The sequence below is a fragment of the Phoca vitulina genome, unplaced genomic scaffold (assembly GCF_004348235.1).
Source record: "Phoca vitulina isolate PV1807 unplaced genomic scaffold, GSC_HSeal_1.0 scaffold26, whole genome shotgun sequence".
Lineage (NCBI taxonomy): Eukaryota > Metazoa > Chordata > Mammalia > Carnivora > Phocidae > Phoca > Phoca vitulina.
The window spans coordinates 3,437,118-3,464,773 of record NW_022589729.1 but is presented as its reverse complement, the minus strand read 5'-3'; the positions used below and the strand labels follow the sequence as shown (position 1 = coordinate 3,464,773).

Sequence of the window (27,656 nt, the reverse complement as noted above, 5' to 3'; positions counted from 1 at the left end):
GCCTACGCCACCTAGTCTCCCAGACCCTGCCCCTCACCTGGAGGCCCTTAAGCTGGGATACGCCCCGGGGTGACGGGCATCCGTTCTCCCTGCCTCCCCGCAGCCCGGCCCCGCCCCTCCCCGCCGGCCCCGCCCCTCCCCGCCGGCCCCGCCCCCGCCGGCCCGCCCCGCCCCCGCCGGCCCCGCCCCGCCCCCGCCGGCCCCCGCCCCTCCCCTCCCCTCCGGCCCCGCCCCGGCCCTAAGGGCCCCGCCACTCGCCCTGCCTCTCCACGGCCCCGCCCCTCCCCGCCAGCCCCCGCGGCCTCGCCTCTCTCCGTCAGCCCCGCGTCTCTCCCAGCTCCTCCCCGCCAGTCCCGCGGCCCCGCCTCTCCCCGTCAGCCCCGCCTCTCCCCCGGTTCTTCCCCGCCAGCCCCCGCGGCCCCGCCTCTCCCCGTCAGCCCCGCCTCTCCCCCAGCTCCTCCCCGCCAGTCCCGCGGCCCTGCTCGTCTCCGCGGCCCGGAGGGCTCCGCGGCTGGCCCCTTCTCTCCGCGGCCCCGCCCCTCCGCGCCAGCTCCGCCCCTGCCCGCGGCCCCGCCCTGCCCGCCCGGCCTCTCCCGGCCAGCCTCTCCTATCCCTTCGGTCCCGCCCCTCCCCGCCGCCCCAAACCTCTGCTCTCCGCGCTGCGTCCGGCTCCCATGTTTCTCCGAGCCCGCTGGGCAGCGCTCGCTCCGCTTCTCCGCACCCTTCGGCCTGCTCCTGCTGCGGCCATGAGCACTGGCACTTTCGTTGTGTCGCAGCCGCTCAATTACCGCGGCGGGGCCCGCGTGGAGCCGGCGGACGCCTCCGGCACCGAGAAGGCGTTCGAGCCGGCAACCGGTAACGGGACGGAGACCGGGCTGCGGGGCCTGGGCGGCGGGGGCCGCGGCGGTGCAGGGGGGCGGTGGCGGGGCCCGGGCGCGGGTTGGCGCTTCCCCGCCCCACTCGTGGAGGTGTCCTACTGCCCTGAACCTTCATTTAGTGCGTTCGGCAGACGTTTGCTGGGCATAGGTGAGTGACGGTGTGGAGAATAGAGTTGTATGTGCAGGCAGCTAAGGACTCCTGCAAACGCGAATGCATCTGGACAGGAACAGGAAGAGAGTCTAGAAAACTGGTAAAGCTGGTGAGTTGCGTCGCGGGGGGGATCGCGGGTCGTGCTACAACGGCCTGAAGAGAGTCTACAAAGCCACGGTGCGTGAGGTTGTGCCCCTGTTAGTTATTAATTTTTAAAGTTAGAACGGCAGTAATGTATTCAACTTTGTGCATAGGAAAGGATTAAAGGATTTCCAGAAGGACGCAGGTGAAAACATTAGTGCCGAGAATGAAGAAGCATGCACAGATGACTCTAAGCATGAATGAGGGCTTTGTTGCCATCTCCTAGCGTTAAAATATTTCTGTGCATGAATTAGAATTGGGAAAGGGAAAAAAGCCCAGCTTTTATCCAGTGCTTGAGGTTGCCAAATACCGTGCTGGGCCCTGGATTTGCGCTGAGAATTCTGAAGATCGCACAGCTAATGAGGAAGAGGTTTTGGTTTTGGTTTATGTTTGTTTTGCTGAGATTTATGGAATATTTGTGGGGAGAAAAATGTAAATGTTTTGTGCAAACCAGAATGGCAGGTGACCAGAGGGACAAAACTGGATTGCGAAGGACTGCAGAATTTAGGATTGATCCATTCTGCTAAACCACAGAGCAGTAGTAACCTTGTCAGAGCAGGAAGGGGCCCCAGGGATCAGCGGACTTTTCTGGAGGGAACATCCTCTCCACCCCCATCCCTGTAGTCCTACAGGAGAAAGAAAAATTGCTCTTTATTTTAATTACCTACAATGTGTGCAATCCTTAGCCACTGCCCTTACCAACTAGCTATTCAAATTTGTAACAAATTGCAGGCTTGTGAAGTCTTTCTGGAAAAAGCAGAGTCCCTGGAGTTCTTGGGGGATGGAAAAGGAACTGCCGATTTGGTGTACTTAAAGAATTCTTGTTGGTAGAGTCAGTCACAACCCTTGGGATGTGGGGTTCATATTTTGCACCAGGATAGGGAATAAGGTTGGAGTAAGAAAAGGAGAGACCGGACTTTTTTATTTTTGAGAAAAAAAAAATTTTTTTTTTTAAGATTTTATTTATTCATTTGAGACACAGAGATACAGACAGAAAGAGAGAGCATGAGCAGGGGGAGAGGCAGACAGAGAGGGAGAAGCAGGCTCCCCGCTGAGCCAGGAGCCTGATGTGGGGCTTGATCCCAGGATCCTGGGATCATGACCTGAGCTGAAGGCGGACACTTAACCATCTGAGCCACCCAGGAGCCCCATGAGAAAAATTTTTTCTTGTGTTTAAGGATAGGTTTTCCTGATATTGCTGTTTATTAACCACACGCATGAAGCGTCTCAGTAGTATGATATGACTTATGTAGAACATAGACCAGTGATATCAAATCAGAGTTTATAACCCAGGGGACTGAGGACTTTCAACTTTGATTTCGCAAGACCCCTGAGATTCTCAAACATTGTTTGTTTTTTTTTTTAAAGATTTTATTTATTTTACAGAGAGACACAGCGAGAGAGGGAACACAAGCAGGGGGAGTGGGAGAGGGAGAAGCAGGCTTCCCGCTGAGCAGGGAGCCCGATGCGGGGCTCAATCCCAGGACACTGGGATCACGACCCGAGCTGAAGGCAGACACTTAACGACTGAGCCACCCCAGGCGCCCCGAGGCGCCCCCTTTTGTTCGAATCCTAAAGGGTTCAGTCACCTCAGAACAGAGTTAAGAACTGTTGGTGTAGGGGTGGTCATGAAATCAAACCATAGCTGAAAACAAGAAGGGGGTCACTAAAAGGGAATTTGGATACACAGTACTTTCTTTAAATGGGGAGGCGACAGTTGGAGATAACACTGTGTTTCCGGTTACAGGCCGAGTGATAGCCACCTTCACTTGCTCAGGAGAGAAGGAAGTAAATTTGGCTGTGCAAGATGCCAAGGCCGCCTTTAAAATATGGAGTCAGAAATCTGGCATGGAGCGCTGTCGAATTCTTTTGGAGGCGGCCAGAATAATAAGGGTATGTTTCACTTTTTTTCTCTTTCAGAAATGTCCCCCTTGAGTTGCTCTGAGGGTTCCCTGTGATGGTTTGCAGTTAGACTTTGATGCTCTGTGAGGCAATGCCTTTTTTATGAAATTGAAAATCATTTTCGCATGATTTCCTGGGTATCTAGGCCATGCTTTCTTTGAGTAATTGCCTTCTGGATCTTGGCTCTCTGTGACCTCTCCCTTGGCAGTTTGTCTTCTCCATCTTTGTTGTCATGTGTCCTTTGCAGCTTGTCTCCTTTTTTAACTCTGTGTACTTGTCCTGAACAGTTTATTTTTTCCTCTGATGACTCTTAAGTCTACTCTTCTTTTTTCAGGTACATTTTCTACCTTAATTGCCTGGGAAGATGTCATAGATTTATAGATGTTCCCTTCTTAAAAAACAAAGTTAGGGGCACCTGGGTGGCTCAGTCAGTTAAGCGTCAGACTCTTTTTTTTTTTTTTTTTTTAAAGATTTATTTATTTCTTTGACAGAGACACAGCGAGAGAGGGAACACAAGCAGGGGGAGTGGGAGAGGGAGAAGCAGGCTTCCTGCCGAGCAGGGAGCCCGATGCGGGGCTCGATCCCAGGACCCTGGGATCATGACCTGAGCCGAAGGCAGACGCTTAACGACTGAGCCACCCAGGCGCCCCAGCGTCAGACTCTTGATTTTGGCTCAGGTTGTGGTCTTGGGGTTGTGGATTGAGCCCCGTGTCAGGCTCTGCACTCAGCGGGGAGTCTGCTTGAGATGCTCTCTCTCCCTCTCCATCTGCCCCTCTCCCCATCCTCCCTCTTGCTCGCATGCTCTCTCTCTCCCTCTCAAATAAATAAATAATCTTAAAAAAAAAACAAAGTTAAAACTTCTTGCAGTCTTTTTTTTTAATTTTATTTATTTTGAGTAATCTCTACACCCAACATGGGGCTCGAACTCATGACCCTGAGATCAAGAATCCGCATGCTTCACCGATTGAACGCCTAAACTTTTTACAGTCTTAAAAAGCAAAAGGACTAGAGATGCTTATTACAGAAAATTAGAAGGTTCAGAAGCATGTGCACCAAAATATGAATTGTGGTTATCTCTGAGTGGTAGAACTCTGGTGATTTTTGTTCTCACAAGTGTGTTAAGTCAGAAACTGTGACGTGTCTGAGAATTACCATACATACATATATATGTACACATATATAGTGACAGGAGACACGAGGCTTGCTGGATTAGAGGAAGATATGTTGTTTTTTTAAAGATTTTATTTATTTATTTATTTGAGAGAGAGAGAGCACAAGCAGAGGGGAGGGGCAGAGGGAGAAGGAGGCTCCCCACTGAGCCGGGAGCCCAACGTGGGACTCGATCCCAGGACCCTGAGATCATGACCAGAGCCAAAGGCAGACGCCTCACCGACTGAGCCACCCAGGTGCCCCGAGAAAGATACAGCAAAATGCAGCAGTCAGGGCAGTACCTTAATACTAGTTTTCTGAGCTCCAGTCCCCACAGGGAGATGCAGTGAGGGCCACCGGTTACCCTGTCGCTTGCAGAGGTTGCACCCCAGGAGGGGAACCCTATGAGACTCAGTTTAGACAGGAGCTGCTCTCACGCCTGTGTCTGCTCTACCGTGGAGCAAGAGAGATGACTCACTAAGCAGATCGCCTCCAGGGTTCGGGGGGGAAGGTGTTACCAGCTTTATTACCCTGGAAAGTAAGCAGGTGTCTCCAGAAATGGGAAGCAGCGAGCTTTCCATCTGCACATCTCTCCAGGCACCTCTGTCTTTAGGCAGACACCGAGTCTGCCTTCCAGGGCCTCTGCCTCTCAGCCTGCCAGTGTCCTCTGCTCGGAAAGCCTGGGCCACACAGAGATGAAGCAGTGTTCATGGAGGATTTCCTCCCAACTATTTTCCTCTGTCGTTAAAAAATTATTTTGAATTAGGTAGCCCAAAAGTGGTAACTCAAGCAGATAATTTATTATTTTAGTTTGTGTTTCACTTTTTCCTAGTGGATAAGCATTTAGGGTTTTGTGTCCTCTTAAGAATTGGCCCCTTTGGTGCCTGGGTGGCTCAGTCAGTTAAGCATCTGCCTTCGGCTCAGGTCATGATCCCGGGGTCCTGGGATTGAGCCCCGCGTCGGGCTCCCTGTTCAGCGGGGAGCCTGCTTCTCCCTCTCCCTCTGGTGCTCCTCATTCCTTTGTGTAGGCCCTGATTTCCATGTGGTGTCATATTTTTTCTGCTTGAAGAAATTTCTTTAGCATTTATAGCGCAGGTTCACTGGTGATGTTCTTTCAGCTCTGGTGTGTCTGAAAGTCTTCATTTTGCTTTGCCTTTTGAAAGAATTGTAGGTATATAATTCTAGGTTGATGGTTTTTTTTCAGTGCTTTAACTTAAAATTAGGAAGTTCTAACTGAATTTCTGCCCCCTGTTCTGTCTCTCCTCAGGGCCTCCAGTTACACAGAGACTGGGCGGCTTGAAGCTCTCCTCTAGCAACTGATGCTCTGTTCATTTTTTTCCCATTTTTTTTTCTCTGTGTGTCTTAGTTTGGGTAATTTCCAGGGTTATCTAATAATTGAAAGAAAACTTAGCTCTTGGTTCACAGTGCCTGACCTACCCAGATTATCTTCTGATCTTATCTAGTTTGTATGGGCCGGGAGGCCATTGATATTGTGGGCAAAGGTCTGAAGTGTGCCCTAAATGTGTGAGGGGGCAGGGAGTGGTTAGTCCAGTGCACTGGGGGTGGTTAGAACGGCTGACCGGCATTGGGCCCGTGGCGACAGAAGTCCTTATCTCCTGCCTGGGTCTGAGAGCACAGGGTCTGGGCCAACTTATTTAGAATTTACTAACGTCCTGTTTTAAAAATCGGTTTCGTGAAGGCAGAGACTGGATCCATATGTTTTTTATCGTAGCGATGAAGGTGGAATGACTCACTCAAAACTCTTGATGGCTCTGGCCTTTATGGAAGCATAGCGTGTTCAGATCTCACGGTCCGACTTTCCCAGTGATTTTTATATTCCTCCCCTCTTCTCTCCCGAGGTGTGTACTGTGGGTACGGGCTCGTGATATTTGTGGTTGCCATTTCCTTTTGCTTCTGGTCTGCCTCCCCGCTTATCAGGTTTCATAAGACAGCGCTGCATCTTGTCAGTTTTCAATGCACCTTTTATGTATGTACAGATGTTCACCCTCTTGTTTATTTTTACACTGGATCCATAATAGCCAACGTCCACTTTTACACGCTCTGTTCATTCAGCTCTTTCATCTTTGGGACAAAGAAAGGCATTATTTAGCTTTTCTCTTTAGGCCAGTTTCCCAAACCTTTCCATTCCATCCCTGGACCATCTCCAGCATCTCTGAGTCATGGAGGCTACAACTGGGACAGTATTTAAAAAGAGAATTGATGAGTACTGACCATTAGAAGGTAATTATCTTGTGATTTTCACATGCTGCGTGTCTTTGGGTGATTTAAAGCCATGCGTGTATATAACCTCTTACCTGACAAATATGTGTTTGGCGATTGCTTACCCTTTCCGTAATGATGCCTGTCTCTTACTCTATACATGCAAACACATTATGTGCACGTGTGTACGTGTTTATACACATACACATATATAACATTCACTTCGCAAACCATTCCTTTTCTTATAAGTTTTTTTTTTTTAAAGATTTTATTTATTTATTTGAGAATGAGAGCGTGCGCATGAATGGGGTGAAGAGCAGAGGGAGAAGCAGGCTCCCCGCTGAGCAGGGAGCCCGACGTGGGGCTCGATCCCAGGACCCCGGGATCATGACCTGAGCCGAAGGCAGACACTTCACCGACTGACTCACCCAGGGGCCCCATCAAACCATTCCTTTTCTAATCGACCTTGAAACGGGGTATGGGTCTTAAATCTGTGACGATTAACTTGAGGGGAGACCAGGGCTCTGTTCCGCAGTAAGCTTTTTCTCTCTTCCAAATATAACAGCACCACTCCTTTCATTTAAAGTGCAAGCTGTTTCACTAACATAACATAATAAAATAAAATTTAAAAAAAAGTACATTTCCCTGAACACCAATTAGGTTGAGCACCTTCTAAAAAAAAAAAAAAATGCAAGCTGTTTCTATTTTTAAAAATTGTGTGATGTAGTCTGAGTGTTGAATATGTTGAGGTGTCTGGTAATATGTCTTAAATCTAGTCTTCTGTTTTACCCGAAGGAACGGAAGGATGAACTCGCCACTGTGGAGACCATCAACAATGGCAAGTCCATCTTCGAGGCCCGCTGGGACATGGACACTTCATGGCAGTGTCTCGAGTACTATGCGGGCTTGGCTGCATCCATGGCTGGTGAGCCCTGGCCTGGCCTGGGAGCAGGTGGCCGGGAGGCAGAAGAGCAGATCCTAGTGGTGAAGGAGAGAGATTTGGGGATTAAGACAGACCTGGGTTAAAAATCCTGGTTTTATCACTCTCCGCGTGGGTGACCCTGAGAATTACTTTATCTTTCCTTATTGAAACTGTCTTCGTGCGTTCTCATAACGATTAAATGAGAAAATATACGTAAAGCACTCAGCATGGTACCTGAGCTTCAGGCCAAGTTGTTAAAAAACCAGTTCTTGCAAGAGTCAGTAAGCGTTATATTTACTAGTTCCACCCAGTTAAGTTAGCAGAAAAGGTTTTGTTTTGTTTGACTCTGTGAGGTTTACAGTAGTTGGTGTTGGATGGTCACCAGCACCCAGCAGGGCAGTGGGGAGCCAGAGTCTGAGGTTTGGGTCCTACACTTCCATCTTGTTTCCTTTAAGTTATTATCTGCTAGACGCTCTAAGGTTTTAGAGGATTATATTAAGTCAAGTGAACACAGGTTTGAGGGACGGGTAGGATTCTTTATCGGAGAGAATGTGCAGAGGCGTGCACGCAAGGCTAGAATGAACATTAGAGCGGAGACAGGGAGCGCCGGCGTATTGGGGACAGTGAGGAGGCCAGGGTCAGCGGGGAGGCCGGGGTCAGCAGGGAGGCCGGAGACAGCGGGGAGCCCAGGGTCAGCAGGGAGGCCGGAGACAGCGGGGAGGCCGGGGTCAGTGGGGAGGCTGGGGATAGCGGGGAGGCCGGGGTCAGCGGGGAGGCCGGGGACAGCAGGGAGGCCAGGGTCAGCGGGGAGGCCACCAAGTGTGGTACAAGCTGAGTAGGGCTGTTGGCGGAGTCTCCGGAAAGGCAGTCCTGCATTCTCTGCGACTCCTCTGTTTCCCCCTTAGGCGAGCATATCCAGCTCCCAGGCGGATCGTTTGGCTATACCAGAAGAGAACCGCTTGGCGTCTGTGTGGGAATAGGCGCGTGGAACTACCCCTTCCAGATCGCCTGCTGGAAGTCGGCGCCAGCCTTAGCATGTGGTGAGAAAGAATGGCTCTTCCATGTGGGAGCCGTCCGCTCTCGCCCCATTCTCTGCCTCTCACCTGTCCGTGCCCGTGCACACACACACATACACACTCATTCACACACTCATACTCCACAGCAGAAGGGGCCTGCCTTGGGACACCTGAAGCCTCAGAGGACGGGCGTCCCCCACTACCCTGCCGCCTCGGAACCTGACAGCTTAGCGCACGCACACGGATTGCTTCTATGTTATTCCCACTGTTATTTTTATTTTTTTTAAAGATTTTATTTATTTATTTGAGAGGGAAAGAGAGCACAAGCAGGGGGAGCTGCAAGCAGAGGGAGAAGCAGGCTTCCCGCCGAGCAGGGAGCCCAATGTGGGACTCGATCCCAGGACCCCGGGATCATGACCTGAGCCGAAGGCAGCCGCTTAACCGACTGAGCCACCCAGGCGCCCCATTCCCACTTTTATTTATCTAATTTATTTTTGTTATGGAAAGGAAGACCATTAATTTTGGCCTTGGAAGCCTGATTTCTTACGGTCACATTGATATAGATTTGTGCTCCTTATAAGTTCTCCTTTCTGCACAAAAATTGTGGGATGATTTCTGTGGAGGGAGTCGCACTCAAGTTTGGCTTCACTTAAGAAGCAGAAGATAAACTTTGTCCTTCTTAAGACAAATGATAAACAAGGCTCCCATTAGAGAAACTTGGGCTGGCTGACTGAAGAAGTTTTCTCATACTATTTAAAGAGGAATCGGTGGGAAAAGATGATTTATTGTATCTTAGGAAAAAAAATCCTGAGGTTAAAGAAAGCACCACGGTTGGGCCGCTGTGTTGAAATGCAGCTTTCCTCGTGTTGCCGCTTCGTGTCCTCCTGCTTTTTGCAAGTTCCCGTGTGAGGCAGAGACAGCTGCGACAGAAGGACTAGAACTAAGTCACTAGCTTTGGAGACTCATCAAAATGAACCTTTCTGGTCTTCCTTCCAACTTCTCTAAAGTGGGAGTGAGCGCACCGCTTCCTCCTTCTGTGGCACGTGTTAAATGAGATCATAGCTGTGGAAAGGTCTGGAAATGCGGGTGTAAGGTGTTCCTGGTTGAGACTGGGCGGGTGCGTGGCTTGGGATCTGCTCATTGCGAGAAGCCAAGGTGGGGAGAACAAGCTGGGTTTACTTACTTGTACCAGTGCGGGTCTAGGAGGTGATGGAGGGGTGGACAGGAAACACTTGGAGCTGCTCTTGGCTTGTCCTCCTGTCCCGCCCTGTGCTCAGAGGATCGCCGGTCTTAAGCGGTCTTCTGTGCTCGCGTCTCGGGTTTGCGCAGGTAACGCCATGGTCTTCAAGCCGTCTCCGTTCACGCCGGTGTCGGTGCTGCGGCTGGCCGAGATCTACACGGAGGCTGGCGTGCCCCCTGGGCTCTTCAACGTGGTTCAAGGAGGGGCGGCCACGGGCCAGTTTCTGTGTCAGCATCCTGACGTGGCCAAAGTCTCCTTCACCGGGAGTGTGCCCACCGGCTCGAAGGTAACGAAACCAGTATGGGTCCCCACAGATGGCGGTGTCGGGCCTGCCCAGAGTACATGTCGGAGGCTTACCTTCCGATCTTACCCAGCTTGTGCTGGGAGGGAGGCCGTGGGAATCGGGACAAGGATCTGAAGCGCGCTTTAGACATGTGAGCGGGGAAGGAAGTGGAGTGGAATGATCAGAACATTAGGCTGGCAGTCGGTCCCCGAGGGGATGGAAGTCATCTTCTGCCCGTGTCTCCGAGCGCGGGGTCTGGGCTGCCACTTGGGTCCTTGGTGTCTGAGCTCCTCTGTGGCAGCCACCTCAGAAGGAAGGGTGCTCGCTCAATTTATTTCCGAGGTACTGTTTTGACCTTAACTAACTGTCAGCCTTGAACACAGTAATAGTAAGAGAAGAGTTTCCGCCTGTGACACGTGAATGAACGGTAGTTTCAAAATGCATTCCCTCCTCAGAAAGTCAAGTGCAGTCCTGTGGATTCTCTTAAGGGTTCTGGAAAAGGATAGGTAGACGAAAGGGCAAAGTCCCTGACAAGACAAGGCTGCAGGTCCTTCGTAGTTCAAGATGCCTGGAGGCTCAGGTTCTAGCTGATGTAGCATGAGGTTTTACCTGCGTGACGCTTCTCAATGTGTTTGTTCTTGTTCTGTAAGATCATGGAGATGTCAGCCAAAGGAATCAAACCCGTCACATTGGAACTGGGAGGCAAATCTCCCCTGATCATCTTCTCCGATTGTGACATGGAGAACGCTGTGAAGGGGGCGCTGATGGCCAATTTCCTCACGCAAGGCGAGGTATGCACCCGTCCCTGGCAGAGGTCTCAAAGGAATCTCGCCCCTTCATCGAACAGCATGTTTTAAAGCTTTCTGTTTCGAAATAATTTCAGACTTACAGAAGCGTTGCCCAGATAGTGCAAAGAGTTCCTTCGTATCTTTGAGCCACGTTTCTCAAATGTTAACATTTTATCACATTTCCTTTGTCATTCTGTTTCTCTTTCTATACATACATATGCGTGTTATCTTTTTCTGAACGGTTTGAAAGTTGCAGACATAAGATCCATAACTTTTACATTTCTGTGTGTATTTTCTAGAAACAAGTGCATTCTCTTTTTTTTTTTTTTTTTATAAAAGACTTTATTTATTTGACAGAGAGAGACACAGTGAGAGAGGGAACACAAGCAGGGGGAGCGGGAGAGAGAGAAGCAGGCTTCCCTCTGAACAGGGAGCCTGATGCGGGGCTCGATCCCAGGACCCTGGGATCATGACCTGAGCCGAAGGCAGACGCTTAATGACTGAGCCACCCAGGCACCCCACGGTGCATTCTCTTATGTAAGCACGGTGCACTTAGTAAAATCAATAACCTCGTATGGAGTATACGCACTCTGCAGCCCCTATCCACATATTATCATTTTTAAAAAAAGATTTTATTTATTTATTTGAGAGAGAAAAAGAGAGCACAAGCAGGGGGAGCAGCAGGCTCCCCGCTGAGAAGGAGCCCGATGCAGGACTCGATCCGAGGACCCCGGGATCATGACCTGAGCTGAAGGCAGACGTTTAACGGACTGAGCCACCCAGGCACCCCACATGTTGTCATTTGTTTGACATTAGTCCTTTTAGCAAACTAAACAAAAACACAGTTTCTTTCTTCTGGTCCAAGACCGAATCCGGGAAGGTGTGTCGCCTTTAGTTGTTATGTCCGCATAGCCTCCTTTAGTCTGGAACAGTCAGCTCTTCAGTTAGTCTTATCTTTCAGGACCTTTTTGAAGAATACAAGCTATTTATTTTGTAGAATGTCCCTCATTTGGGGTCTGTCTGGTGTTTCCTTTGGTAAGATTTGGGTTATGTGTTTGGGGCAAAAAAACACCACAGAAGCGATGCTGTGTCCTTCTCAGAGGTGCTGTTGACCCTGCCGAGGGTGGGTGTTCGTCGGGGGAGACGCGTCACGTAGCAGACAGTGCGACAGGATTCTGCACCTCCTCAGCTCTCCCCCACTAGTCTTAACACCCTTGGATGATTTTTGCTGGAAACAGTTTTATGATGGGGTTTCCCAAATGGTGATTTCCCAATTCCGTTCTTCTACATTTATCAGTTCACTCTCCACTGTGAGAAGGAACTTTTCCTTCTCCCGTGTTTTTTTCACTCATTTATTTTTATTATCACGGACCATGGATTCTTACTTTATTCTATGGATTACAATCCATTTACTATCATTATTTATTCTGATGCTCAGATAATTACTGATTTGGCTCATGGCAGCTCCCGTGACCTTTTGATATGTGTTCATTATTCTGTGAGCATCAGTACTTGGCTCTGTTTTTGGACTTTGTATCTATAGTTCTGATAGCATTTGAACAGTATCTGTGCTCACGTTCTACGGGAGGATCTAAATGGTCATGACTGGTGATTTTAGAGACAGATGTTCACTGTGAAATGCTTCAGGGTTTTATTGGGCTCAAGCCCTTAGTGCTTAAGTCTATTTTTGCTTTCCCGTCCCCTCCTACTCTCTAAATACGCGGCCCCATTGAGCCTCTTGACAGGAGGCAATAGGAGAGCTCGTGTGGCTCATGTGGATCTATGAATGGCCTTAAGGAAATGTAAACAAAAAGCCAGAACTTTCTTCTCGAAGGGCGGGCAATTTCTTTGCTGATAGGGTGGTGTGTCCACAATTCCATGTGTGATTCTGTTCTGGATGGGGATAATTTTTAGAGCTGGAACTAACCTTTTAAAAAGGTATACTGTCTCTTTTCAGATTAAAGCTGTTGGATTCTTCCCTCTTTTCCTTTTTCCTTCCTTACACACATACACATTTGTGTCTGTCCTTCAGGTTTGTTGTAATGGCACAAGAGTATTTGTGCAAAAGGAAATTCTTGATGAATTTACAAGAGAAGTAGTGAAGCGGACCCAAAAGATAAAAATCGGAGATCCCCTTCTGGAAGATACGAGGATGGGTCCCCTCATTAACCGCCCACACCTGGAGCGAGTCCTTGGGTTTGTTAAGCTGGCAAAGGAGCAGGTGAGAAACAAATAGAAATAGGATGGGGCGAGAGGGAGGGGAATTATTCCACGTTCCTTGCTGGGTGCACTTTTCCTGTGCTAATACCTGCTTGGCTCACGATGTCCTCAGCTGTGTTCTGCTGTGTACCTGCAGTGGGCTGACTAGGTGTCTGCTCAGGACACACTGAATGTTTCAGGGGTGCATATCAGGGTTGTGTGTTTAATAGAAACTATGCATTCTTCTTCTTTTTGGGCAGGGTGCGAAAGTGCTGTGCGGTGGAGACATACATGTACCCGAAGATCCCAAATTGAAGGATGGATATTACATGAGACCTTGTGTACTGAGTACGTCCTCTTCTTGTTTGCTTTTAAACAGTTTGAAATAAATGTTAGATAGAAAAGTGTATTTATAAAATACGTATATGGTATGAAGCAAGTGTCAGTAAACAGTGTCCCCACTGCTCAGACTTAAGGAGTAGAAGTTCTTCCTTACCTCCCATGTGCCCTTCCTCTTGGACAGCAGTGTGCTTTAGTTTACCTGAGACTTAACTGGGTCGACACCTGTTGTTCTGGAAGCAAGGAGCTCAAAAAAAAAAAAAAAAGAAAGAAATGGTAGTGCATGTTTGATAAAAAAAATTAATGAATTTCTTTTCTCAGGAAAGTTGCTGAAGAATATGTTTTTCTTTGAACGATATGTCATCAATATAATAAAACCAATTTGTCAGACAATCTGGCGATATTTAAAAAATTTTGTAATTTAATAGTTTTTAGCACCTCTTTTCAATCTTAAACATCTCCTGGTTTGGACAGGCAAGTGTATGGTCATCCCGCTGTCTTCGACCCTTTTACTTCCCCCCTCCCTCAGAGGTGCCCACTGCTCTAGGTAATGTTATTTTCGTGCTTCCCTCTGTTATTTTACAATGTATCTTAGTATCCCTATAAAAATATTGGTAGTTGCACTGCTGTTCAACATAGTACTAGAAGTCCAATCAGACAACAAAAATAAAAGGCATCCAAATCGGCAAAGAAGAAGTCAAACTCTCACTCTTTGTGGATGACATGATACTCTATGTGGAAAACCCAAAAGACTCCATCCCAAAATTGCTTAAACTCATACAGGAATTCAGCAAAATGGCAGGATATAAAATCAGTGCACAGAAATCTTTGCATGTCTATACACTAACAATGAGATAGAAGAAAGAGAAATTATGGTGTCGATTGCATTTATAATTGCACCAAAAACCATAAGATACTTAGGAATAAGCCTAACCAAAGACACAAAGGATCTGTACTCCGAAAACTATAGAACACTCATGAAAGAAATTGAGGAAGGTACAAAGAAATGGAAAAACGTTCCCTGCTCATGGACTGGAAGAACAAATATTGTGAAGATGTCAATGCTACCTAGAGCAATCTACACATTCAGTGCAATCCCTATCAAAATACCATCCACTTTTTTCACAGAGCTGGAACAAATAATCCTAACATTTGTATGGAACCAGGAAAGACCCCGAATAGCCAAAGGAATGTTGAAAAAGAAAACCCAAGCTGGTGGCATCACAATTCCAGACTTCCAGCTCTATTACAAAGCTGTCATCATCAAGACAGTATGGTACTGGCACAAAAACAGACACATAGATCAATGGAACAGAAGAGAGAGCCCAGAAATGGACCCTCAACTCTGTGGTCACCTAATCTTCAACAAAGCAGGAAAGAATGTCCAATGGAAAAAAGACAGTCTCTTCTACAAATGGTGTTGGGAAAATTGGACAGCCACATGCAGAAGAATGAAACTGGACCATTTCCTTACGCCATACACAAAAATAGACTCCAAATGGATGAAAGATCTAAATGGGACACAGGAGTCCATCAAAATCTTAGAGGAGAACACAGGCAGCAACCTCTTTGATCTCAGCCGTAGCAACTTCTTGCCAGACACATCTCCAAAGGCAAGGGAAACAAAGGCAAAAATGAACTACTGGGACTTCATCAAGATAAGAATCTTTTGCACAGCAAAGGAAATAGTCGACAAAATCAAAAGACAACTGACAGAATGGGAGAAGATATTTGCAATGTCTTACCAGATAAAGGGCTAATACCCAAAGTCTATAAAGAACTTATCAAACTCAACACCCAGAGAACAAATAATCCAATCAAGAAATGGGCAGAAGACATGAACAGACATTTCTCCAAAGAAGACATCCAAATGGCCAATAGACGCATGAAAAAGTGCTCAATGTCACTCGGCATCAGGGAAATACAAATCAAAACCACAGTGAGATACCACCTCACACCAGTCAGAATGGCTAAAAATCACAAGTCAGGAAACGACAGATGTTGGCGAGGATGTGGAAGAAGGGGAACCCTCCTACACTGTTGGTGGGAATGCAAGCTGGTGCAGCCACTCTGGAAAACAGTATGGAGGTTCCTCAAGACATTAAAAATAGAGCTACCCTATGACCCAGCAATTGCACTACTGGGTATTTACCCCAAAGATATAAATGTAGTGATCCAAAGGGGCACATGCACCCCAATGTTTATAGCAGCAATGTCCACAATAGCCAAACTATGGACAGATGAATGGATAAAGAAGAAGTGGTCAATATATGTAATGGACTATTACTCAGCCATCAGAAAAATGCAGTCTTGCCATTTGAAATGACAGGGATAGAACTAGAGGGTATTATGCTGAGCAAAGTAAGTCAATCAGAGTAAGACAATTATCATATGATCTCACTCATATGTGGAATTTAAGAAACAAAACAGGAGCATAGGGGTAGGGAGGGAAAAATGAAATAAGACAAAACCACAGAGGGAGACAAACCATAAGAGACTCTTAATCATAGGAAACAAACAGGGTTGCTAGAGGGGAGCAGGGTGGGGGAATGGGGTTAACTGGGTGATGGACATTAAGGAGGGATGTAATGAACACTGGGTGTTATATAAAACTGATGAATCACTGAACTCTACCTCTGAAACTAATAATACACTATATGTTAATTAATTGAATTTAAGTTAAAAAATAGTAAAAAAAAAATCAGTTTCACAGGCTTTAAAAAACTATATACAGATTGAATTATGTTTTGTAATTCCTTACATCTTGTCTAGAAGATAGATCCAGCTGATCTTTGTCCCTAAGGTTGACAGCTGTGTCCATTTTCAGCACTTGATTATCTGATGCATTTTAACCTTTAGCCCTCGCTAAAAAAAGATCCACTGAGGTTTGAAAGCTATGAACCTAGCATCCATACCATGGATTAGCTTGTACTTATTAACTGAATAGGAAAAGCTTACAATATATTTTTAGATACAAATAAAAAATATAGAGTAAACAATAGTGTGTATGGTATAAACCCAGAAAGAAGGAATGGCGTATTCATCGTAATGTTAATAGGGTTGCTGGGTTTAAAGGTGATTTTTATTATACTTGGTACATTTCTTTGGTTGCTGGGATTAAAGGTGATTTTTATTATACTTGGTACATTTCTGAATATTCCAGATTTTTCACAGGGAATATATATTTTACAATTAGGAAAAAAAAGTTAAACAAGCTGTGAACCTAGGCAAAGAACAGGGAGCTAACTGAATCACTTTATTCTAGTGATTCTGAAAGCCTGGTTTGTGATCCATGACGTCAGTGCCACTTGGAAAACCTGTTAAATTAGGGGCCGATTCCTGGCTCCTGCCCTAGACCCCTCAATGTAACTCTCAGAGTGGGGCCCAGCGATCTGCTTTTCAATAAACCCCCAATTAATTTTTATTCATATTAAAGTTTGAGAGTCTGGGTTAACTTTAGATTCCTTAAGATTTGGGGGCTAAACTACAGTGAGTGTTCCATTTCAGACAGGAACCTTTCCTTCCCTCGCCTGCCACCTCTTACTTCATGCCCGCATCACCTTTGAGTCTCCGACATAGAATTCATTGCATACAGGGCCATGCAGTGTTACCAACCTGCAGGAGATAATAAAATATTTCCTGGGACTCTTGGGTAGTGATTGTCCTGAATAATTTAATATTCTGGCTAATCGTTTCCCTAAATGTCGTATGTGGATTACTAGTTTTCAGAGAATTAGAACATAATGAACTATCCTTAAGCACAACCCAAGAGTTATTTATTACATCTTTAAGATAGTTCAGGTGTCCCCAAAGTACAGTGTGACATACAGGTGACCAGAGTGCTTTTTGTACTTTGTATATACACGAGCTCTGAACAACCTTTTAAGAGAACGTAGACTTGCCATCTTTGTAGATACGTGAGGATTGGTTTTCAGACTCTGGCTGATATGCAGGCGATGTTTCGAGTAGGGTTCTCAAGGCGTTCTTATGGCTGTGTATTTCAGCGCTTACTGTGGAAAAGACATTTTCAGGCACCAAGCACGATCATTCCTTCACTGATGTTTGACTCTATTACGATGTTTGCAGCTAATTGCAGAGACGACATGACCTGCGTGAAAGAAGAGATCTTTGGACCAGTTATGTCCATTTTACCATTTGACACTGAAGCTGAGGTTCTGGAAAGAGCCAATGATACCACTTTTGGCTTAGCAGCTGGTGTCTTTACCAGGTATGTGGGGAAGGACACTCAGGCAGCTTTGCAGGAATAGGGGACGGATGCCGGGTCTGCCCAGAGAGGCCACTGCCCTCATTTCCTCTCTGGAGTTGACATGTTCATCAGCATTTTCTGCCTGCTCCAGGTGAGGTCCAAAGGTGCCCGAGTAGCATCTTGTAGTTTGCCCTGAATGGCCAGAGCCCCTGCTGTTGAGTTTATTTATTTTTCTTTTTTTTTATTCTTTAATTTTTTAAATATTTTATTTATTTATTTGACAGAGAGAGAGAGAGCACAAGCAGGGGGAGCGGCAGAGGCAGAGGGAGAAACAGGCCCCCCACTGAGCAGGGAGCCTGATGTGGGACTTGATCACAGGACCCCGGGATCACGACCTGAGCCAAAGGCAGACACTTAACAGACTGAGCCATCCAGGCGCCCTATTTGTTTTCTTAAAAGATTTTTTATTTACTTATTTGAGAGAGAGAGAAAGAACGAGTTGGGGGGGCAGAGGGTAAGGGAGAAGCAGGTTCTCCACTGAGCAGGGAGCCCGATCAGGGCTCAATCCCGGACTCCAGGACCATGACCTGAGTCGGCAGACGCTCAATCAACTAAGCCACCCAGGTGCCCCTGCTGTTGAGTTTAAGATTTTTTTTTTTTTTTGAGAGAGAGTGAGCGAGAGAGAGAGATCACAAGCTGGAGGAGGGGCAGAGGGAGAGGGAGAAGCAGGCTTCCCGCTGAGCAGAGAGAGAGCCCGATGCGGGGCTTGATGCCAGGACCCTGGGATCATGACCCAAAGCCGAAGGCACTCGCTTAACCGACTGAGACACCTAGGCGCCCCCTGCTATTGAGTTTAAATTGAGCTTTATTTTATTTTATTTTTTTAAGATTTTATTTATTTATTTGACGGAGAGGGAACATAAGCAGGGGGAGTGGGAGAGGGAGAAGCAGACTTCCCGCGGAGCAGGGAGCCTGATGCGGGGCTCGATCCCAGGACCCTGGGATCATGACCTGAGCCTAAGGCAGACGCTTAAGGACTGAGCCACCCAGGCGCCCCTAAATTGAGCTTTAAACAGTGTTGATGAACATTCTATCCTATTTCATTCATTCACTGGACAAATATTTAAGGTCCTGATCTATGTAAAGCATCAGGTTGGGTGCCTATTGAAAACCTACATGTCAAGGAATTTAGAAACCTATAAGCATATAAACACTGGGCAGTATTCTTCAAAAAGGTGATTTTCCGTGGCTTTAGAGTAATTCCTAATTGGAATGTGTTGTAAAATATGTAGGCCTTTTTTCAATTGTTGCATATTTAGACTGTTGTTTCCAGTTGTAACTCTTGTAAGTAAAATTGTGATTAAGATCTTTGTACATAGGGGCTGCAAAACCAAGTGGAAGGCAAGGCACAGGGATTTCCCATTTACCCCACCCCCCACCTGCCATCATCAGTGTCCCCCACCCAAGGGTACATTGGTTGTAATTGATGAACCTACATACCGTAATTGCCCAAAGACCACAGTGACGTCAGGGCTTACTGTCGGTGTTGTACACCCCGGGGACTTGCACAGCGGTATCCACCGTTAGGGTAACACGCTGAGTAGTTTCACGGCCTGTCAGTCCTCTCTGAGGAGCTGCTTTCTCGCTGTGAGGACTGAATGCGTTGTCTCTGCTCTTGCTTTGCCGCCGCAGGACGGACGGAGGCACTCACAAAGGGTGACTCGATATGTTGTTACTGTTTTAACAGCTTTACAGGATAATTCATGTACCGTACAATTTACCCACTGTTTTGCAGTGTATTTACAGAGTTGTGCAACCATCACCATAATCTAATTTTAGAACATTTTCATCGTCCCACGAACATGAGCAGCCATTCCTCATTCTCCTGTCCCCCCAGGCCCTGGCCACCCCTAATCTACTTGCTCGCTCTACAGATTTGCTTATTCTGAATATTTTATGTAAATGGAATCCTACAGTATGTGGCTTTTTGTGACTGGCTTCTTTGACTTAGCGGCATGTTCTCACGGGTCTTTATGTTGTAGCAGGTGTCCGTACTTTAACCTATTCCCGAATAATATTCCATTGCATGGGTACATCTTGTTCATTCACCTGGTGGACGTTTGGATTGCTTTTACTTTTTTGCTATTATGAATAATGTCTCTGTGGACACTTGTATCTGAGTCTCTGTGTGGCTGTTTCATTTCTGCCCGTGGCCCATCCCTAGAAGTGGAACTGCTGGGTCATGTGGTGACTGTGCTTAGCTCTCTGAGGCACTGCTCAGCTGTTCCCCCAAGAGGCAGCACCGCCTCGCGTGCCCACCAGCAGCGTGGGGAGGGCCGGTTTCTCCGCATCCACATCCCGGGCAGCCCACGCTACTGCGTGGCCTTTTGGTTTCCGCCATCCTGCTGGGTGTGAAGTGGTGTCTCAGTGTGGTTTTTTTTTTTTTTAAGATTTATTTATTTAGGGGCGCGTGGGTGGCTCAGTCGTTAAGCGTCTGCCTTCGGCTCAGGTCATGGTCCCAGGGTCCTGGGATCGAGTCCCACATCGGGCTCCCTGCTCAGCGGGAAGCCTGCTTCTCCCTCTCCCACTCCCCCTGCTTGTGTTCCCTCTCTCACTATGTCTCTCTCTGTCAAATAAATAAATAAAAATCTTAAAAAAAAAAAAAAGATTTATTTAAGAGAGAGCATGAGCAGGAGGAGAGGGAGATGCAGACTCCCTGCTGAGCAGGGAGCCCGATGTTGGACTCGATCCCAGGACCCTGGGATCATGACCTGAGCCGAAGGCAGATGCTTAACCCGACTGAGCCACCCAGGTGCCCCTCAGTGTAGTTTTGATTTGCATTCCTCGAAGCTGTCTTTTTCATTTTCTCGATAGTCTCATTTGCGGTACAAAAATTGTAAATTTTGACCAAGTCTCATTCTGGTTTTTTCTTTTTGTCTGTTACTTTTGGTATCATGTCTAAGAAGGATTTATCTAACCCAGGGTCCTGAAGATTTATTCCTGTTTTCTTTGAAGAGTTTTACAGTTTTTGCTCTGACGTTTTAGGTCTATGAGCCATCTGAGTTCATATTTATATGTGGTGTAGAAAGGGATCGACCTTCCTACTTGCTGGATGTGTGGATGGCCGGCTCTTCCAGCACTGTTTGTTAAAAAGACTCTTTTTCTCCCCATTGAAGTGTTTGGCCTCCTTGTTGCTGCTGCTTATTTTATAGATGCTTTCGGATGAGACTCTAAAACTCAAGTCCTTCTCTCTTTTGCGGGGATGCCACAAGATTTTAAAACACATTGTGAGGAAATGAGTTGGCAATACTTTGAGACCTTTAGAACTGGTAGCCTAACTTTTCCTGTTAGAGCAGGAGCAAAAGGAACTATGAATAACCAGCACATTTTGTTTCGGTTTTTTCCCTTCATAGGGACATCCAGCGCGCTCACAGAGTGGTGGCCAGGCTGCAGGCCGGAATGTGCTTCATTAACAACTACAACGTCAGCCCGGTGGAGCTGCCCTTCGGCGGGTATAAGAAGTCAGGTGAGGGGCTGGCTGGCAAGTGTGAGAGCAAACTGGGTCTCTGGGGACATGGGGTGTCATTCAGATCCTATAGACCAGCTTCCCAAACATGGCCATGCATCAGAATCACCTGGGAAAGTGTCCTGATTCCTGGTCCTCCCCAGACCCACCACAACAGTCTCTGGGAATGGAAGCCAAGCAACTTTTTCCCCCCAAAAAAGCTCTCCAGAAGGTTCTGACGTGTATATAGCTTGTAAATGGCTGGTAGAGCATCTCGAAAAAGTTTATCTCGTGGGTAGAATTAGTTTTTCTTCACAGTCCGTGATTGCTGGAGGCATAAATCCACTCCCAGAGGTTCCATACTAGGGATGGTTATTGTCATCCCCTGTGGAGCATTTTTTTTTTTTAATTAAAGATTTTATTTATTTATTTGAGAGAGAGGATGAGAGAGAGCATGAGAGAGGGGAGGGTCAGAGGGAGAATCAGACACTCTGCTGAGCGGGGAGCCCGATGCAGGAACTCGATCCTGGGACTCCAGGATCATGACCTTAGCCAAAGGTAGTCGCCTAACCAACTGAGCCACCCAGGCACCCTCACTGTGGATTTTTAAATTTTATTTTATTATTTTACGATTTTATTTTATTTTATTTTAAGATTTTATTATTTTACGATTTTATTTTATTTTTAAGATTTTACTTATTACTTATTTGAGAGAGAGAGTGAGCATGAGCAGGGGAAAAGGGGCAGAGGGAGAAGCCGACTCCCCGCTGAGCAGAGAGCCCGATGTGGGGCTGGATCCCAGGACCCAGGATCATGACCTGAGCTGAAGGCAGACACTTAACGGACTGAGCCACCCAGGCGCCCCCACTGTGGAGTTTTTAGATGTAAAGTGGCTCTTACATCTCAGAAAGCATATATTAACTTGTTTTTAACAACAGTGACAGCCCCTAGGGTTACAACCAGAAATGTCCCTAAGCTGCTGCCCGTCGCTTACGTGGACTCGGTCAGTCATGCATGCGTTACTGTAACAGAGCGCACGTGGAAGTCCAGTGTGAGGAGGAGCCTCGAGGCGTCCAGGATAGAGCCCTTGCTTCGAGGTTCTCTCTTTGGAGCTTATTGCCTGTAAATATTCCCTGTAATCTCCCATATCTTTCCCTGAAAATGGGTTTCGACTTTGTAGCAGCACCATGCTAAGAGCCTGACCCCTGGCCTCTTGGCCCGTATCTGTGGCCATCACAGTGTTGGCAAACATACAGACCCCGAGGAGACTGATGACATGATGGGTGTTAATCTGAGAGTTCGATTTACTATGTTTTGTTATTACCCTGGCATTCCCTGCTCATGCTCCACTGATCACCCTCGTCCCTGCACGGGGCCCAGAGGAGCTGGGCTCACAGGCACAGGATGCAGAGTGGGATCCAGGGCGCTGCTTTATTAAGACAGAACACTCGGTGCAGGGAAAAGTTTGGAATCTACAGCGTAGGCCTCAGAGGGCCCTCCTAGGCCAGCTTTCCCTTCCACAAATCGAAATGTTTGGATCCGTGCGCTCAGGCTTGTCCCATCTTGGATGAGAGAGAGACCGAAATGTGGCCAGATCTGAGGAGCAACAACCTGGACTAACCCACCCAACTAGCTCTGTGCTCAGAGGGTGTGGAAGGGGACAAAGGACCGAGCGAGGCCTTGCCAGAGCCATTGTAGGAAGTCACCTTTTGAATAGTGTCCCTGGAGACGTGGATGTGTGGGGACCGGGCCTTGCCCTTTGGAGGCAGAGCCTACCTAAGCCTGAGGCAGGGTGACAGGAAAGGCCAGGATGCTGTCCTTGTGACGTGTGACCTAGTGACCGGGCAGTGCTTGGACTTTGAGTAATCTGAGCTACCTGGAGAGTCCCCTGCTTTTGTGAGTTGGTGGGGTGTAAACAGCAAGTTGCTCTTAACAGATTTGGTGTAAGAAAAGGTTAAAAATTCTATTATGTAGAGTTAAGTTTTAGTGAGCACCAACTTGGGTTTTTTTTTTAGATTTATTTATTTATTTTAGGGGCGCCTGGGTGGCTCAGTCGTTAAGCGTCTGCCTTCGGCTCAGGTCATGATCCCGGGGTCCTGGGATCGAGCCTCGCATCGGGCTCCCTGCTCAGCAGGGGGTCTGCTTCTCCCTCTCCCTCTGCCCCCTGTTCCTCTTGCTTGTGCTCGCTCTCTCAAATATAAAAAAGATCTTTAGATATTTATTTATTTTAGAGAGCATGCATGCGCGTGTGCACAAGTGGGAGGAGAGGGAGAGGGAGAGAGAATCTCAAGCCGACTGTGTTTTCCACATTTTGTTGCTAAGATGCCCTTCCCCATTTGGACCTATGCAATCAGATCTTTGTATCTCTATTAAGTTTCATAATCTCAAAGTTAGTCTAGAAGTTTAGCTTTTAAGCAGTAGAAGTAATCTTTTTTTTTTTTTTTTTTTTTTTTTTTGAGAGAGCAGGACAGGGGCAGAGGGTGAGGGAGAGAGAGAGAATCTTACGCAGATTCCACACCTAGCATGGAGCCCGATGTGGGGCTCGGTCTCATGACCCTGAGGTGAAATCAAGAATCGGGCGCTCAGCCGACGGAGCCACCCAGGCGCCCCAAGTTAGCACCAACTTTCGAAGGCGTCCTTCGATTGTTGTAGAGACTGCTTTCTCACTGGATAGGAAAGCCTGAACGTTTTCGGATCTCAGCCCAGAGCGGTAGATACCTAAGTTAAGATTCCTGCCGTAGAAATGAGACGTGGCTATTTCCTGGGCCCCCTCCCCGAAGGCCAGTGGGTCACCTCTCCCCATGCCTGGGTCCACAGCTGGTATGTGCAGTTGAGGACTTCGTCCCAAACCTTGTCCGCTGTGTGTTCCTCCCCCGGCTGGGGTCAGCGGGCCTGTCCTTGCCGGTCACCGTGACTTTTCAGTCACGTGGCTCATCCTCACCCCGCTCTTCCTTTCAGGGTTCGGCAGAGAGAATGGCCGCGTGACAATCGAATATTATTCACAGCTGAAGACTGTGTGCGTGGAGATGGGTGATGTGGAATCTGCCTTTTGAGAACGTGCGGCATGGCCAGGTGTGCAGCGAGGCCTGATCTCGATAGAGGCCCAACGGCTGCCTTCCGTTCCAAACCCGGAATTGTGTCTCTCGGGATAAGAGGATGGCTCGGTGTCCTTCTTCATGTCTCAGTCCCTTTCTTAATTGAAAATGTGCCTAAGTGCCTTTTAGAAACTAATCAAGGAAGTTGTGATTGTGCTCAAAGCCAATGTTTGTGAAATCTTTAACACCCTTCTGGAGAACAGGGAGAGGGACCAGGATTATGCTTCTCCCACAGATCTGACTCCCTGACAATGCTCAAAGAACTGGCTCCTGGTTAAGTTCCTGGTGGAGTCCGTAGAGAACATTTTCTGCTCGTTGACATTTTAAAGCTCTGGGCCCTTGTCATTCCATTGAGAAAGGCGATGGTTGGGATCGCAATGAGACAGGGTCACGTTCTGCGTGATGGTCACCTTGCCAGAGGAAGCACTTTGTTTCCACTCGGTGCTGGTGGAGGAAATCGACCTCCGACCCTTGCACGACAGACAGCCTGCTCTCTTTTTAAATGCACAGACTAGCCGTATGCTAGTGCAGCACACCGAAATGAAATAAATCGCACTGCTAATCCTTTCAGCTTCATGTTTTAAAATGAAGCCCATCTCCAGGGAATGCTAGTCCACAGAATAGGGCTGAAGTTCAGTGTGTAAGGCCGGGGATTTGTCCTTTGCACTCGGGACACAAGGATGGGCGTTCATTGCTTCATGAATGCTTATGGCCCGTGGGAACTTGCAGGCTTTGTGTCCTTCCCCATCCTGGCACGCAGTGCCTGTCTGCAGAGCTGTCAGACCACGGCGACTTCTCAGCCTTCACCCGGCCCCTTTCTCTGCCTTTTAGGGAAATAGTTATGTCCGTTAGCTGCATTAGTCAGGGTTGTCCAGAGACACAGTACCGTAGAATAGAATAAGGGAACAGGTAGGTAGATATAAGGGAAGATTTATTCTAAGAATCGGCTCACATGATCATGGAGGCTGAGAAGGCTCCCCCTTCTGCCATCTGCAGGCTGGAGACCCAGGAAAGCAGGTGATGTGATCCAGTCTGAGTCTGAAGGCCTGAAAACCAAGGGGGCAGAGGGTCTAAGTCCCGAGTGCCAAGGCCTGAGAACCAGAAGCGCTGGCGTCCGAGGGCAGGAGGAGATGGATGTCCCAGCTCAAGCAGAGATCAAACTCCCCTTTTCTCCATCTTTTTGTTCTGTCTGGGCCCTGAACAGGAGAGCCATCTGCTTCACACAGTTCACCAAGTGCTGATAACTTCTGGAAACCTCCTCACAGACACACCCGGAAACCATGTTTTACCAGCCGTCTGGGCATCCCTTAGCCCAGTCAGGTTGGCACATGAAAGGAACCAACACGGTAGCTAATTTAGTGGTCAAGGGTAAGGGATAGTTCTCCCTACGGGGCCCTCATCTAATGGTGTATTATGATGGCTAAACACCATAGTTTCGGGGATAGCAGCTGCATCAGCCTCTCGGGTGTTTATTTGCACAGAGGGCGCGTAGGAGAAGACAGGCTTCGGCAGTTCCTCTAAAGGGAAAAGAGCAGGGGAGGGGAGCCGGTGTTTGAATCCTCACTGTGTGCCGACTGCCACGTCCTTCTCATTTCGTGCCCCCGCTAAATTACAAAGGCGTGATAGTAGCCCCGATGTTCAGAAGAAACAGAATCGGAGAAGCCAGGTGGCTGGGACTTCAATTCTGGTGCTTCCTGCTATCCTCCCCCCAGTCCTGGAACTTCAGTGCTGTGTGCCGGTCTCCTAGGACTGCTCAGACACATGACCACGAGCCTAGAGACTTGAAGGCCAAGGGGGTTTCACTGGGCAGAACCTCAGGGGTTGACAGGGCCCCACTCCCTCTGGAGGCTGCAGGACAAAAGCCTTTCCCTCGCCTCGTCCTGCGTGCTGAGCGACCCTTGCATTCCCTGGCTCATGGTCCCTTCCTCTGTCTCTAAGGCCAACAGTTTAGCAGCTTCAGCTCCCTCTGCTGCCCCCTGACAAGGACTCGTGTGACAGCACTTAAGAGCCCACCAGAGCGCCTGTAATCATCCCGCAGCTCTAGCTCCTTCATCTCCTCTGCACGTCTCTTCCTGCCTTAGAAGGGAACTTTCCGGATTCGGATTGGGGGCAGCTTTCTGCAGTTGCCCCAGCCCGCGCCGTCCACAGTGCGTCCCAGGAGGCCACCAGCTATGGTCCTTCACACGTTTACCAGAAGAGGAATAGGTACAAAACACACTTCAGGAAACACCGACTTAACCGGGAGGTCAGGGCTTCCTCTGATTTGGAAGAAGTTAGGTCCTCTAGCGAAATTCTCTTGGACTCGTCGTCTTTGTTTTTTTTCTCCGGTTATTTTGATTCACTTTTTGAAAGTTAGGCAGAAGGGCCCCCTTCTTTCTCCCTCCCCGTCTAATCTTCTCTCCCAGGGGTAACTATGGTTAACTTTTGGGTGTGTACCTCTCCTAGGACTTTCTCAAAGGGGGTAACTGCTAACTAAGCCCGTCTCCTGACGGCTTTACGAGCTGTTGCTTGTAAGACAGTGGCCACTTCCCGCCCAGTCCAAGGGTCCTTTTGCCCAGTTCAGTTCATTAGCCATTTGCTTTAGAATGGAAAATGGAGCTTTTCTCAAAACGGAGGCTCTCACATCCAGAAGTTTTATACAGTTCCCAGAAATGCAAACTCCCGGAGCCAGAACCATCAGGCCGCTGGGCCCGTGGGAAGGACTGTCTGCGTAAGTGAATGGATCAGAGGGGCTGGGTTAGCCTGGCTACTCACGGTGGCCCAGGGACCAGCAGCGTCTGCTTGTGAGAGCCCCAGAATCTCCGTACCCCTTCAGACCTAAGGATCAGGATCTGCATTTTAACAGGACCCCCCAGGGAATTCTTATGCACAATAGTTGGCCAAACGCTGCTCTTAGAGCAATGGTTCTCAACTTTGGCCATACACAAGTGCCCAGAGAAAGCTTCAAATTTAAGATTAATTTAACCAATCTGGGATGTGGCCTGGTCATCTAGATTCTCTTTTTTTTTTTTTTTTAAGATTTTATTTATTTGACAGAGAGCGAGAGAGGGAACACAAGCAGGGGGAGTGGGAGAGGGAGAAGCAGGCTTCCCGCTGTGCGGGGAGCCTGATGTGGGACTCGATCCCAGGACCCCGGGATCATGGCCTGAGCCGAAGGCAGACGCTTAACGACTGAGCCACCCAGGCATCCCGGTCATCTAGATTCGTCAGGTCCCTGCCAAGCTGAACTCAGCAGACCGGTTGAGAACCGCGTGTGGCTTTACCGGGGTGCTGTGAGTACGGTAGCCGCTAGCCACGTGGCTACTTACATTTAAAATGAAATGAAAATTCAGGTTTTTACTTGCTTTAGCCACATGTCAGGTGCTTAATGCTGCACATGGGTAGCGGGTACTTTATTGGACAATGCAGATGTCCAGTCTTTGCACGGTGTCAGAAAGTTCTGTCGGACAGGGCGGCTTTCGAGGGAGGGACCCGAGACACTGTTCAGTTTCGAGTGAGTTAGGAGCCCACCTTTGGAGGCAAGTGCTGGGAGGGATGAAGAGGGGAGTGGGGCGAACCCTGGGGTGGGGGCTGCTTAGACCCTAAGAGGGTAGTAGGTCACCTGGATGCTGCCTCCTGATG

General features: G+C 48.0%; 1 protein-coding gene across 1 annotated transcript; it reads left to right on the top strand.

The window, feature by feature from the left end:
- The first annotated feature begins 628 nt into the window (after positions 1-628).
- On the top strand, positions 629-27,023 carry ALDH9A1 (aldehyde dehydrogenase 9 family member A1). The gene is made up of 11 exons (XM_032422429.1): positions 629-855; positions 2,918-3,063; positions 7,237-7,366; positions 8,269-8,403; positions 9,709-9,905; positions 10,553-10,693; positions 12,723-12,911; positions 13,150-13,237; positions 17,315-17,456; positions 20,849-20,961; positions 23,899-27,023. The coding sequence occupies exons 1-11, from the start codon at positions 675-677 to the stop codon at positions 23,991-23,993; spliced, it is 1,557 nt and encodes a 518-aa protein (XP_032278320.1). The 5' UTR covers positions 629-674; the 3' UTR covers positions 23,994-27,023.
- The last annotated feature ends 633 nt before the right edge of the window (positions 27,024-27,656 follow it).